Source organism: Styela clava, chromosome 8, assembly GCF_964204865.1.
Source record: "Styela clava chromosome 8, kaStyClav1.hap1.2, whole genome shotgun sequence".
Classification (NCBI taxonomy): domain Eukaryota; kingdom Metazoa; phylum Chordata; class Ascidiacea; order Stolidobranchia; family Styelidae; genus Styela; species Styela clava.
In genome coordinates, this window is record NC_135257.1 from 697684 (window position 1) to 711176 (window position 13493).

Consider the following 13493-nt stretch of genomic DNA (forward strand, 5'->3'; position numbering starts at 1 on the left):
AGAAAACGGGAGAAATTGATTGCTCGATTTCGGGTGATCGTCTGCGCGTTTCGGACGACCATCCGCATACTTCGGTGGGCCTTATTACGCCACTGCTGCACTGTGACGAAATGGCGTAATTTTTCGGTGACGTAGTCAGGTGGGGGTTAGGATTGACATATGCAAAAATTGTTGAGCCAGGTCAACTAGAAGTACATGTGGTACTAAACTATACCAGACCCGTACTTTTTTGACTGTTAAATTACATGTTTCTACAAAATCTGCTCCAATTTATTTGAAATTTTACAGTAAATAGCAAAATCTTTTGTACGAGAATTTCTATACCGTTCATAAATGAAGGAATTGTTTTTCAAGTTTTTAATTTGAATCAAAAAAGAAACTTCAGTTTCATAAACTTATTAAAAAATAGGGGGCTTATTAATAGGTTGCTAATATGCTCTAATGGGTCTGAGATTGTATACCGAAATTGTTTTAAGCGTGATTCAATCTGAATACTGAGATATCTAAATCAGGGTTACCCAAACTGGGGGGCGAGGGGTCGAGCGGCAAATTTTAGGGGTCACGAAGGGCACACCAATTTCACACAAAGTTTGATATTTATTGAAACTAGTGCAAAACATAATTCTCACGATTTCGAATATGATCAGAGTAGCGGTGCGCTTGCATAACAATGCCGATTTTGATTGTTAGACCAGAGAAGTGGCGTGTTTCCAAATCAACCGTGGGCTGCACAGAAGTATCTAGCGGGTCGTATGCGGCCCGGGGGCCGTATGTTGTGCAGGCCTGCACAGCAAATTTTGCAAAAAGATAAGTGGCAAGTGTTAATTAGATTTAGTGATCAAACTATTACTTCACAGAATCTCTAACACATGTAATAATGTTTTTCAAACTTTATATTATGTAAATACAGAAATAGCTTTTGCTGGTTTTGATAGTTCATAGTTCATAAAATATTTACAACAACATGTCATCAGGAGATGCGAAAACATCTGATAAAGATGTTGTGGAACACGATGAGGAAAAACCGGAGACAGAAGTTGATGATGAATCAGCTACTTTGAATGCAGATGAAACGCCACAGTCGATGCCTTCAGGTAAATATGTAAATCATTGTTGAAAATGACACTGAAATTTTATGTTGTGTTTTAAAGTGTATGTCCCGAAGGATATGAATTTTGATTGTTCCTTAAAAGCTGCCTTTGAAGCAATTGCAGTTTCAAGTATTTCGTGGCGTCTGAAGCTGCCACAAAACCATGGCGACTGACTTTGTAGCTGCCACAAACCAGTGGGGAGCTGCTGTTACCACGGCAGCAAATTGAAAACCAACTGCAGATAAAATTTTGCTGCCGTAACCACGGCATGTCGGCTGTAATGGCAGGGCTGCCCCTGATGGTAATAAATAAGAACTGCGCCTCCTTTGTAGGGTGAAAATTGGTGCCATTGTTCTTTCGCTGAATATTTCAAAACGAAAGCTATTTTGATATAATTGTGATTATGATCTCATTCTGAATTTTCCCCATCAAGTTTACCATAAATGTCTGATATAAGGATCTTAAATATTAATTACAAGCCAATAAGCTCAGGCTTTCACCTTTCCTCTATTCAACAAATACTTTGTCACCGTTAGTTGAGTTGATAAAATTTATTGTAAATGTAATCTGATGTTGAATGGTTTAATATCTGTATTATTGAAATTGTTCAGATAAGGGAATATAGCTTTTCTGATGAATATCCTTGGACTTGGTTGATTTATCCCATATCATCCCCGTCATCTTCAACTTCTTTAATAATGAAAAATTAAGAAAAAATTACATTTAAAAAGGAATCATCGGAAAGCATATTTTCAATTTTATACTTCTCATAAAGTTTATCATAATTTGGCATGTTTTGTATTTTTTTTTCAGCAAGTCAAATAACCGCAGAGATGATGCAGAATCCACAGGTTTTAGCTGCTTTACAAAATCGAATCGAAGATATGGTTGGAAATTCATCAGGATATATTGAAAGGTACGGTATGTTAAAAAGTGTAAATGACCCTGGAAAGATGCTTTTTTCAAAGAATCGGGGTATATCTACTTTTCAATGTATTCGAATGTATGTATGTTTGCAATTTGTGTTGCGAGGTATCAAAGGACCGATGCTTCAGTTAGTTGCCATCGGAAATGTTTTGCTACCTATGCACTTCTATTAAAATTGCTGTGCTGTGTTTTGGGGTGCTGAATTTTCAAGAGCATTTAATTTCTTTATATTCTTGTAGGCCATTGTAGAATATAAATTTGATAAAATAAATAGGTTTATTACATAGCCTACATTCCAATCATTGGAAAAATTTTCATTTCAGTTATTTTAATTTCATTTTGCTGTAATTTTTCAGCCTCCCTAAAGTAGTGAAAAGACGGATACATGCCTTGAAAAATCTTCAAGTCAAGTCAATGAATATTGAATCAAAATTTTTTGAGGAAGTCCATGAATTAGAAAGAAAATATATGGCGATTTATGCACCATTATTTGATAGGGTAAGTTTTTTTTTGTTTATATGAACTCCTTGCAAAATGAAAAGATTCAAGATAGTTCAGAAGTTTGCATTGCAGAGATTTTGCATTGGCATAGCCCACCTAATTTGTTCCATATTTGTTTGCTTGATTCTATTTTATTAAAAATTTCAATTTGAAAATTTTCGATTGGTTATGAACTTAGAGATATTTAAACCACGGATAAAATATAATTGCTTTTTGATCAGGTACTAATATAAATGTTTTCTATAAAAAAGGTAACAATTCCATTGAATTATTTTTTTTTTTGTAGTTTGGCTTATAAATAGTGCAGGTTTGTTCAAAACAAATCTAATATTCTAATATATAATTCACTCAGTGTATGTTTGTAATCGAAAATACTTTTATAAACACCTCATTAAATGCTGTTTGGAAGATTGGACTATTATTAAAATAATCATGTTTCCATTATCTAATTCCTAAATAGTGGAGATTAGTATCATATATTATATTATATATAGTATTATATACAGTTTACTATAACACTACTTAACTCATTGCAGGAAGCCACTTGTTATTATACGTCAATAATAGAACTGTCGTTATTGTTGTAAGACTCCAAACGATGTCATCCTATCGTGGGCTGCTAAATAAGCAGATGTTAGGAATCTCTTTTATAGACAGTTGTCATGTACATTACAGTTGTTTTCAATTAAATGTTTTTCCAATCATTTGACCTTTTCAGAGGAGAGACATTATTCAGGGAGAAATTGAGCCGACTGATTCAGAGTGTGAGTGGCATAGTGAGGATGAAGAAGAAGACGAAAATACTAAAGAAAATAAGAAAAATAAAAATGAAGAGGTGAGAGCAACAATATTTTATATCGCAATACAAGATATTATTTTCATATTACAATTTTTTGCTAATTGGATATTATTAACAAATGTTCAATGTCGATATATAAGTTTGATAATTAGTGATATAATACATTCAAAACCATTGGAATCAATTGGTAATCAGAAATGCTGAAATCAGCTTCACTATCCACTCATCTCTCAACACTGAAATTGATCAAGTTCATGCCATTTCTATGCAGTCGACTTATGGGTTATAACCTATAGGATTAGGATGGTCATCGTCATCATCAAGCCAGAACATTCTTTGTGTTTTTTATTCTGTCATTTATCTGTATTTGTTTGAGGCAATCTACCCTGGTTTTCAACGGGGGGTTCCGACTGAAATTTACACAGTGCAACCACGACGTAAGTCGCAACGCCACTAGGTGTCGCCCCGCTGAAACACGATAAATTGCTCGTGGTTAAAAGGGAAACACCATCGATAAAATCCCAGCCTTTCGCTTACCTTGCACTCGTTCATTAACGGCGCTTCGCTATGTCTTGCACCTCGTGGGTAGCAAAATGCCGTTCATTACATTCCAGCGAATTGCTAACGAAAAGCTGTTAATTATTTTCAACGTTTCCCTCGCTTTGCGCCTCGTGGATAGTGAAACACGGCTTGAATAAATTCCAGTGTTTCCCTCGTGTCGCGACTTGCTCGTTGGGTGAATTCGTCAAGACTAAAAACAAAATGCACTTCTTGCGAATGGACCTTTCCCCGACCCTAACTCCAGAAAAATTCTAAACTAAACTGAAGCTCACTAGAAGATATAATGACAATTAAAATAATTGATTTACAACTAATTTTAGGAAAACGACTAAAAACTGACTAATTTAATGCAGGCATGTCCAAATCGAATTTAAATTCTAATATCGCAAACTTCAAATACTGTTTTTTCGTGTTTATAATAATCCTGAATATGGCGCACATATCCTAGCGTTGTCGTCCATGTGTGGTTCGGCACTATATTACAGCTGACGTGAAAGAATTTCGATAAACGCCAACTTGAAGAACTTATAAGATTTCGAGGACGTTTTTGATTGAAAATATTTTCTTATCGTGTATTTTAACTTAGTCGAGATGGTTTAGGCGTCCTCGGCAAATTGTGTCTTAATTAGTTGTTTTTATCCTCAGTTTCGATAGTGACCGAACATAACAGGAAATTTTTTCATTTCTTGTAATTTAGCGCGTATAAAATAGCTCTCAAATAGTATTTAATATCTATCGCGGATTTCGTCGGCATCCGGCGTTGATGACAACATCGTTCAGTTTTGAGGTAACATATCTCATATTCGAATACAAACATATACGCGGGGATAGCGATTATTACATAACTAACAGCAAAAAGGTATGATTGAAGTCGGGCGGTGTTAAATTACGTCGAGGTGATAAGACACTGGAAAAAAGTAGTTTTCACGTTGTTTGAACGTAGAACAATAATAAAATAAAAACGAATTTCAAACGGGGGGGACACGACCCCCGTAACCCCCCCTCCCCGCTGGTTGCGCCACTGAACATATATACCGTATATCTTCGCATCTACGCAGATCTGGCATAAAAGCCGACCCCCTAAAAAGAGGCACTATATGTTGAATTTATAAAAATTCACATATATAAGCCGACCCTACAAATCGCACGCTCTTGTTGTGAGAACTTAGCATGGTTCGAGTTGTAGCTGTTGGTATTCAGTTAGCATAATGTCATTTTGTTTAAGTGATCAAAGTTAGGCGCGAATGAGCAACTCATTTTTTTAGTTTTAAACTAGGCTTATATGCAAGTATAGTATTCTTTTATGGTCTTGAGATTGTATATCATGTTGGGTTCTCGATGTTCAAAAGTAATAATTATTTCTACTGTATGGTTTCCAGAAAAGTAATTTTTGTCTTTAATTGCTTACCAGTTTGAATAACAATCAGAAACTCGTGACAAGAATCTGCTAACCGTAAATTATGTGTTTATCTTGCATAAAAATAATCCTTAATTATGTGAGATGTGACTAACGTTAACCTGACAGTGACACTATGTTGGTTTGGTTGCTAAATAAATGGTAGATCTGTACCCACTTATATGAAATCATGTAACTTATCAGTTATCATCACATACCACCATAAACTGTACATTACAGATACATACGAAGCTGAGAAACATTCCATTTTAGAAGAAACAGTATGGAATTTAGTTATATGTATAAATGTTGTCACTGATTATTAATAAGCTAAATAAAGACAAATCATACAATCATACAAATTAACAAAATAAAATCATCTTTGTTAAATGATGTAGAAAGTTGGGAATATTATGTAAATGGGCTGAACTTTGTCAGGCTGTTCTATAAACAATTGCTAAAATGCAAATTCCTCAAGAAATTATTTAAAATTGTTTATGTCAACTTTTGAATGGCTACAGTTGATTAAAACCATCCCAATGATTCACTGATTCTCATTTTTATCTCTTGGAATAGATATAGGTATATTGTTTGAAAATAAAGTTTGATAGTATAAATGCTTGAATGTATGACATTGATTTTGTTTGGTATAATGACCATATTGGTGCTTTTTTCATAATTTTGTATAATTTTTTTTCCTTGGATTTTGGTAAACCATTATGCAAATCATATGATGAAACTATTTTGAATATAATATTTTTTGCATTATCCAACCCTTCAATATTTTTGCTAAAACTTTCAATTTTAATTTGATAAATTTTAGCATTTGGGGTAGTTCTTGTGTAACAGTTTTAGGCGACACTGGAAAATGGAATTGAAAAAGTTCCACTGATAAAATCAATATTTTGTTCATTATTGGTGTACAATTCTTTTTTAACCAAAACAGATCCATTTTAAGAATTCACAAGGGTGAACTGAACTGCTTCGTTTTTTTTACTTCATAAGAATCTTTCCCAGCCCTCGATGTCCATCCTACACTTTTGAGTTGTCCAATTCAATCAGACAGGCGGGTTTGGAAATGATGTAGTGAATGTCACTTTGTATTCAAATATGAATCTGACGTGTTCAGTTATTGTTAATATACAATACTCTGGGGATTTAGGCAGAAAATAAATTTTAAATTCCCTGGAGAGGTTTGTGTCAAAAGCATGTATGTAGACAGAGTACCCGCTTGTGAAATATCAAACTCTTCAATCCTAAAATTTGGAAATTCTACCAACCAACAACTCCATGACTAATAATACATTTACTTGGTAATTGCGTAATGTTTCTTGAATTACATAAACATTACTCTCAGACAATTCATTTCTCCTTTGAAATAAACTTATGTTGAGTGTCCTGGAACTTCTCTTTTGAAATATTTGTCCGGAATCAATTAGCATCAACCTTTCATTTGATTGAGAATGTTACCGAACTTGGTTATCATGTGATATATGCCTGCGACTTTGTGTTCTCTCTGGCAATATATATATACTTTTTAGTAATACTGCATGTGTATAATGTTAGCCAATTGACTGTTAGTTGTCTATTTATTTCTTCCATTACAAATAATTTTATTTTATTTCAAACAGAAAGCAGTTGAAGACAAAGTAAATGGAGATGAGGAGATCATAGATGGTATGTCTTTGCGGACTAAAATTCGATTTTGCTATCAAATCAACCGTTAATTATAGTGTTTGGTGTCCTGTCTGTTCTGGTCGGTCAGACACTAATTTAGAATGAGTTAAACAACATTAAGATCAAGTATAGCTGTTTTTCAGTTTCTTCCTACCTACTTCCTACCTGATCTGCATATTCTTAGGCATGTTATTGTGCTTATTTAGTTAATGTTACTTCATATGTGTCATCAAGTTGGTTTTAAGTTAGGACTAGGCTTCACTTTGATTGTTTTAATTATTTAAGTTGAATGTCTAAAATAGTTCATTCCAATTTTACTATGATTACAGATATTAAAGGAATCCCAGAATTCTGGTTGACAATATTTAAAAGTACTGATGTTCTCCAGGATATGATACAAGATCATGATGAGCCTATTTTGAAATCACTGAAAGACATCAGAGTTAGTTTTTCAGAGCTGAATGAACATATGGTGAGTAGGCATCGTCGATGGCAGTATGGCTTGACAATGACAATCTTTCGGATAGGTAGGCTTTCGTTATTTTTGGCCCCATGTTTTTTTGCAGTCTCATCAATATAATTACTTTATTAATTCCTGAATTAAACATCTAATTATTCAAACTGCTCAACACTCTTGTGTGCAACAGCCGATTTCTCAAAATTTACCTGTGGGTGCCACGTTGTATTCAATAAAATTCTCTCATATCTTTAGTGGTTAGTGACAATCGTGAAGGTAATTTATAATCTTCTTGGCTTCTCGACGAAAATCATCCTGCGATCGGGAGCGATTAGATAGCATAGGCCTACTGATCAACCCAAAAATCGATATATAATCGGTGGATTGTTAACTGATTGAATTTTGTTTAACAGGCTTTCACTCTGGAGTTCTTATTTGAACCAAATGACTACTTCACCAACACTTCATTGAAAAAACTATACAAATTACGTGCTCAGCCTGATGATAAAGATCCTTTCACATTTGATGGACCTGAAATAACAAGTTGCACTGGGTAATGCAAATTTTTATCATAGTACTATTTTTCATTTAACTGCTGGTCAGAATAATTTTGCTTTATACGCTTTGTATCTGCCCGCAGGCATACATTTCTACTGAAAGATTTCTCAAATCAAATAATCTGATCTCTGTCTGCCCATGCGATGATATTTTTTTGAGTTAGTTGTAGAATAATTCTTGTGAAACAGAGTGATCTAACAAAACAACCCAGATCATTTGGAACATATTCTAGAGAGACTGTGAACTTTTGTGCAAGGTTTTAGGTACAATCAATCATACAGAAACAGAAGTTCAAGTGTTAATAAAGGATTTTTTGGTTTCTGTTTTTTTTGAGTCACCATGTACTCGAATCTTTTTTCAAAGTTGCCAGGTGTGAAGTTAACCCTTTTGATACTCAAGTTCAATTACGATACTAACATGCAAGCCCAAATGGGTGATGGATGGATGAAATGGTTTTGTCATGTCTATTAAATCTTAATTTGTTAAGACTATTTTCAGTCCGAAAGGTTTGCTTGAATATATACAGGTGTAAAATAGATTGGAAAAAGGGGAAGAATGTGACGGTTAAAACTATCAAAAAGAAACAAAAGCATAAGGGAAGAGGAACTGTTCGTACTGTCAGCAAACAAATCTCAAACGATTCATTTTTCAACTTTTTCAGTCCACCTGAAGGTAAGATTTTGATTTTATTGCAGGATTTAATCAATTTCAAGTCTATTTTCAACAATATTTTATATGCCATTTTTAAGTCCAATATTAGGAATGGGAAATGATTGATGATATCATGATTAAGTTTCAACAAGTTTTATTATTGAGTAATTTCAAAATATATCTGCATCAGACATAAGACATTGAGCAGCGAAAAAATGGTTTATACTGAGAAAATATGCTGCTAAAGTCGCATGGCCATTCTACTAAATTTGATATTGCTTTGGAGGAAATAGCTTTGCAATACCCACAAAATATTGTTTAGTAGATATCAAGCAGCACTAAAATGCTATCAATTGAAAACAGCATTTTAATATTGATAAAACAATCTTTTATTTCATTTAGTTCCCGAGGACGCAGATGCTGAATTGGTAAGTTTTATTTTTGTATGGGTTATAATTTATTTCACTTTGCCCAGAACTATTTTGTGTTTTCACAAGTCGATATCCGTGCTATTGATGGGTATATCAGCTATAATTTGCTATTTCAATTATTTTTGGTATGGTCAAATGAACCATAATTCTTGGCTCTGCTCTCTTACATGCAATTTTGACTTATTATTCAAGGACTCTGATACTGAAAACTTGCTCACAAGTGATTTTGAAATTGGTCACATTATTCGAGAGAGGATCGTACCTCGTGCAGTTCTGTATTTTACTGGAGAAGCTCAGATGGATTATGAATATGATGATGAGGAAGAAGAAGAAGAGGATGAAGAAGGACATGGAGTAAGATTTTTCAGAATATGTATCCACTATTTGCTACAAGCAACTCTTTGAAGAAATACTGAAACCTCTCCCAAAAGTCTAAAAAAGGCCCCAACAGATCTATTGTTCTGAATCATTCATACTACATTATGATTTTTCTATAAATTTTTTTAGTCCGGTGAAGATACAGATTCAGAAAACGATTCAGATTATGATCCTTCGGTTAGTGCTATTATCATTATTTCTATTTAACCCTTTCCATGCGATTTTTATTTTTTATTAAATAATCGTATTTGCTACGCCGATTTTATGCATTTGTATCCCCACAACTAATCGATCGACTTAACGAAAAACTAATGATCCTCTGCTGCCCACTGTCGACTCGTTGAAAAGCTTTTTTAAAGAGCTTGCAATTGGCGATTAAAAAAAAAGTTTTTTCAATAGTGGTGGTCTGAGTCACAAACCGGATAGAAAAAAGGCATTTTTTTTTCTTGGGAGTTGAAACTTCAAACCGTGATAAAAAATAGAAATATTCGCTAAATCCTTTACAGTTACCGCTTCGTGGTTGGCAAACAATAGCATAATATTGCTGTAGCAATTTCGTGATCTAACTCAAAATACTTTGGTAGATGGAAGGGATAATATGTTTTTCTTTACCACCCAAAAAACACCAAAATTTGGATAAAATTCAAAAACACTCCCTCGTTCCGCCGCAAATAAAATTCCCGTCGTAAATGAAAGCGAGATTTACCGTTGCTTATGTTAATCTCGAAGAAGACTTCTTATCAATAAACTAAAACCCGGAAAAACTAGACCAACAGTTTGCGACCGATTGCTAAATAAAACAGTGGAGTACATCAACGTACCCGCCGCAATCTAGCAGCTTTTGTCGTTGGTACGTATACGTGCCCACCGCACGGAAAGGGTTAATAACCATAAAATTTTCACTTTGTTGTTCCACAATATTGCCTGAATTCGCATTCAAAATGCGCCAAATTATGTATGCAGGGGCATGCATTTCTTGAAAAATTTCGATGGTGCAAGATAATTGTAAATCATCTTTGTGCGGCAGCTCAAGTGGCTGTGCTGTGCCCACTATACTATATTTAGAATATTGTAGTTAGGGCTGTCCAAAATCGAATATTTTTTTGATTCGAATTGAACCGAATATTTTTCTCAAATCGAACTATATATTATTGCGCAATCCTAAATTTGCCTTTAATGTACAATAAAAACTTCCTCTTCAATACTGGGATAATGTATGTGCAGTTATATCTAAATTATTGCAAATATTTTGTCTTTGCATACCTATGTTTCCAGAGTTATAAAAGGAGATCACAAGCCTCCTTGAACTGGTCAAAAAATTAGGGTTTCGAAAACTATCAAGTTTTAAGAGTTAGAAGAAATCACAAATTCTATTGGAAAAAGGTATTGGATCTCCAAAACGTATTTCAGTCCTGTACCATGTTCCTATGATTATTGACTCAACAGCTACAAATCGATTCTATTTATAGAACTGGCGTTTTTGCTGACACAAAATTTGCCTTTTTCTCCTTGTATTCTCTCAAAAAACATCTTTAAATCATTGTTACCGATAACTTTTCATTTATGACCATGTAGAAACATGTTTTTGCTTGCCCGGTTGAAACGCGGTGCGAAGGTGGTCGTGAGGTGCATTATGTACTGAATTTTAGCGATTCGTTGGCCAAAAAACGCTTCGAATAATTTGCGATTCAGTTCGAATATTCGGTTCCCTTGGACAGCCCTAATTGTAGTTAATGATGTCATTTTTGTACCATGGCGGAGTTGTATTCATTTTCTGTATGCACAACCTTTCTTAACTGCTAGATGCCACTTCATGTCAGATGAAATATATATTAGAAAAATCCAGTCAATTGAGATTTTCATGTATTACCTGAACATTAGCTCAACCTATGCACGAGGCAGTATGTGCACATAGCAAAGGGTGGGGATGAGTGTTGCTGCAGCTTGATTGCAGCTTCGTGGTAGCATGAGATAAGATGACAGATAGTTCACTTTGAAGTTGGACGGACAAGGTACAAAAATTGGCAACACACAAGACAAAGCGCAGTCCAAATTTTCCAATAAGGGGTCCAACTCAGTATGGTTGACCGAGAAACGCGATAGTTTTGCTGGCTATCGATTCCCACTCGGACGCCATTCTCTCATGTGCAACAGATGTTTCCCGGGCATTGACTAACTTGTCTATTTCAGTAACAATTGGCAGTAAGGTAACGGTGATGTAAAATTTGAAGTTCGTGCAGCGTCTTGGACACTTTCTCACATAGGCAGGTTTTCAAGCGTGATCCGTTTTTGCTGTTTTGAGTGCAACTTTAAACATGTGTCAAAATTTAGACATAAATAGCTTAATGACCATTTTGTCTTCTCGGGCAGATTAACCAGTTTCTACAATTGAAAAGATCGCACATGGGAAAAACACAAAACTATTAATTGGCAATTGGATGATATCTACCACAAAAAAATATAGATATATATATAGTAATGATGACACAAGACTTTATACTGGCTGACTGACTGGCACAAGACTTTATATAACGTAAATCCTTCCAATGAATAATAGTTGCCAAGCATGACCACTTGTAAAAGTTAATAGCGTTACTTTTTTTGATGGCCGCGTTGCACCTGTCTATTAAACAGATTACCACTTCAAACCTTAATATTTTATATTTGCAGAAAGACCCAGGAACAAAGGAACAGCCACAGGAATGCAAGCAACAGTGATATATTTACTGTACATTCTCAATTGCTGCTCATGCAGTGTAGGTTATGCTTACTTGCTATATTTTAACTGCCCACTGAGGAAATAGTTACCTATGTCATGGATGGTGTGTTTGCCTCCTGTTCAGGTGTCTGAGAGACTTTTTTCAGTTAGTTGAAATTGTTACACAATACTTTGTCTCTGTAAAATAGGGTCTTTGTAAACCTTTTGTCTGGAATAAATTTCTGCCATCTTATTCCATTGATTCATGTCGTTGCTTTGGAGGGCCAGAAAAGGGGAGCGACAAAAGTGTTCAATGGCACGGCCGGGGTTCAGGGCGCGCTCCAGCGCCCTAAGAAAAATTTTGAGAAATAGGCACCAAAATAGGCTCTAAGCTTCATTTTAGATACACCTAGCATCGCAGTTTGTTATGTAATAAAATTAATAAATATAATAGTTGGCTGATAGAATTCCAGAGAAATAAAGAACAAGCACAGCTTTCAACAAGGAATTTAAAACTGATAGTTACTAATAACGTTACTTGCTCATCTAGCATATGGCATCGTATGAATGACTTCCTAATGGCTTGTTTTGTACACAAAAAACATCCCAATGTGTATATATATATATATCAAAAGAACTAAATGCCAACATAATTTAGTTTAGCTAACATAGTGTATGTGTACATTGTATATATGTATAATCGAGTCCGCTCGGAATCATATGTTCAAAACGTGGCTCCGATTCATTACATTGTATCCAAATAACGCATTCAAGTGATTGTCTGTCGGTCTCGACTAAGTTTTGATTTGTTAAGGTACATAATTGTGTTGTAAGAAAGACTGAAGCTGAAAAGTTAACTTTTTAAATTAGGAGAAATGATTTCCAAAACTTGCAGCATTTATTCGCGCGAAAATTCTCCTTCAACAACGGGCGATTCTTGTTAATGTTGCGGGCTACACTACTACACTGACTGACCAATAACGTAGATTCACTTTCATTTAATTTTTTTTTGATGAACATGGTGCTGCATGAACGCTGCCATTCATCTAAAAAACGTCTGTTTTCAGTGTCTAGTTTTTGTTGTATATATGCAACTTTAAAGTCAGTCAAGTTTTTAGCTCATTTGGATATTTTATGCCGTTTCCAGTTTCCAACCTCAATAAAAATCTATTCGAGATTGATGAAGTCTTTCCTCACATTAGAAACTCTTTCTCGGAGACTTTAACAAAACCTCAATGAATTTTACCTGCTTGTGCAACCGATATGATTTTTTTGTGACAACGCTTAAGTCAATATATTTACTGCTTTCAAATGCTGTAATATGATGCTTAATCTTTGCGAGTATGGGTGGTGGTAATGAAGCACATT

The 13493-nt window shown here is 34.6% G+C and overlaps 1 protein-coding gene across 1 annotated transcript; it reads left to right on the forward strand.

The window, feature by feature from the left end:
* The first annotated feature begins 909 nt into the window (after positions 1–909).
* LOC120346220 (nucleosome assembly protein 1-like 1) lies at positions 910–12378 on the forward strand. Its single transcript, XM_039415921.2, has 12 exons — positions 910–1094; positions 1905–2007; positions 2375–2516; positions 3238–3354; positions 6907–6952; positions 7282–7424; positions 7823–7962; positions 8494–8639; positions 9021–9046; positions 9242–9403; positions 9557–9604; positions 12098–12378. The coding sequence occupies exons 1-12, from the start codon at positions 965–967 to the stop codon at positions 12143–12145; spliced, it is 1251 nt and encodes a 416-aa protein (XP_039271855.1). The 5' UTR covers positions 910–964; the 3' UTR covers positions 12146–12378.
* The last annotated feature ends 1115 nt before the right edge of the window (positions 12379–13493 follow it).

What these genes read in the sequence shown, in the direction of transcription:
- LOC120346220 (XM_039415921.2), top strand. Translation starts at nt 965, where the DNA reads ATGTCATCAGGAGATGCGAAAACATCTGATAAAGATGTTGTGGAACAC. An exon ending in TCATCAGGATATATTGAAAG is followed by an intron (nt 2,008 to 2,374) that starts GTACGGTATGTT and finishes GTAATTTTTCAG; the next exon opens with CCTCCCTAAAGTAGTGAAAA. An exon ending in CTTTTTCAGTCCACCTGAAG is followed by an intron (nt 8,640 to 9,020) that starts GTAAGATTTTGA and finishes TATTTCATTTAG; the next exon opens with TTCCCGAGGACGCAGATGCT.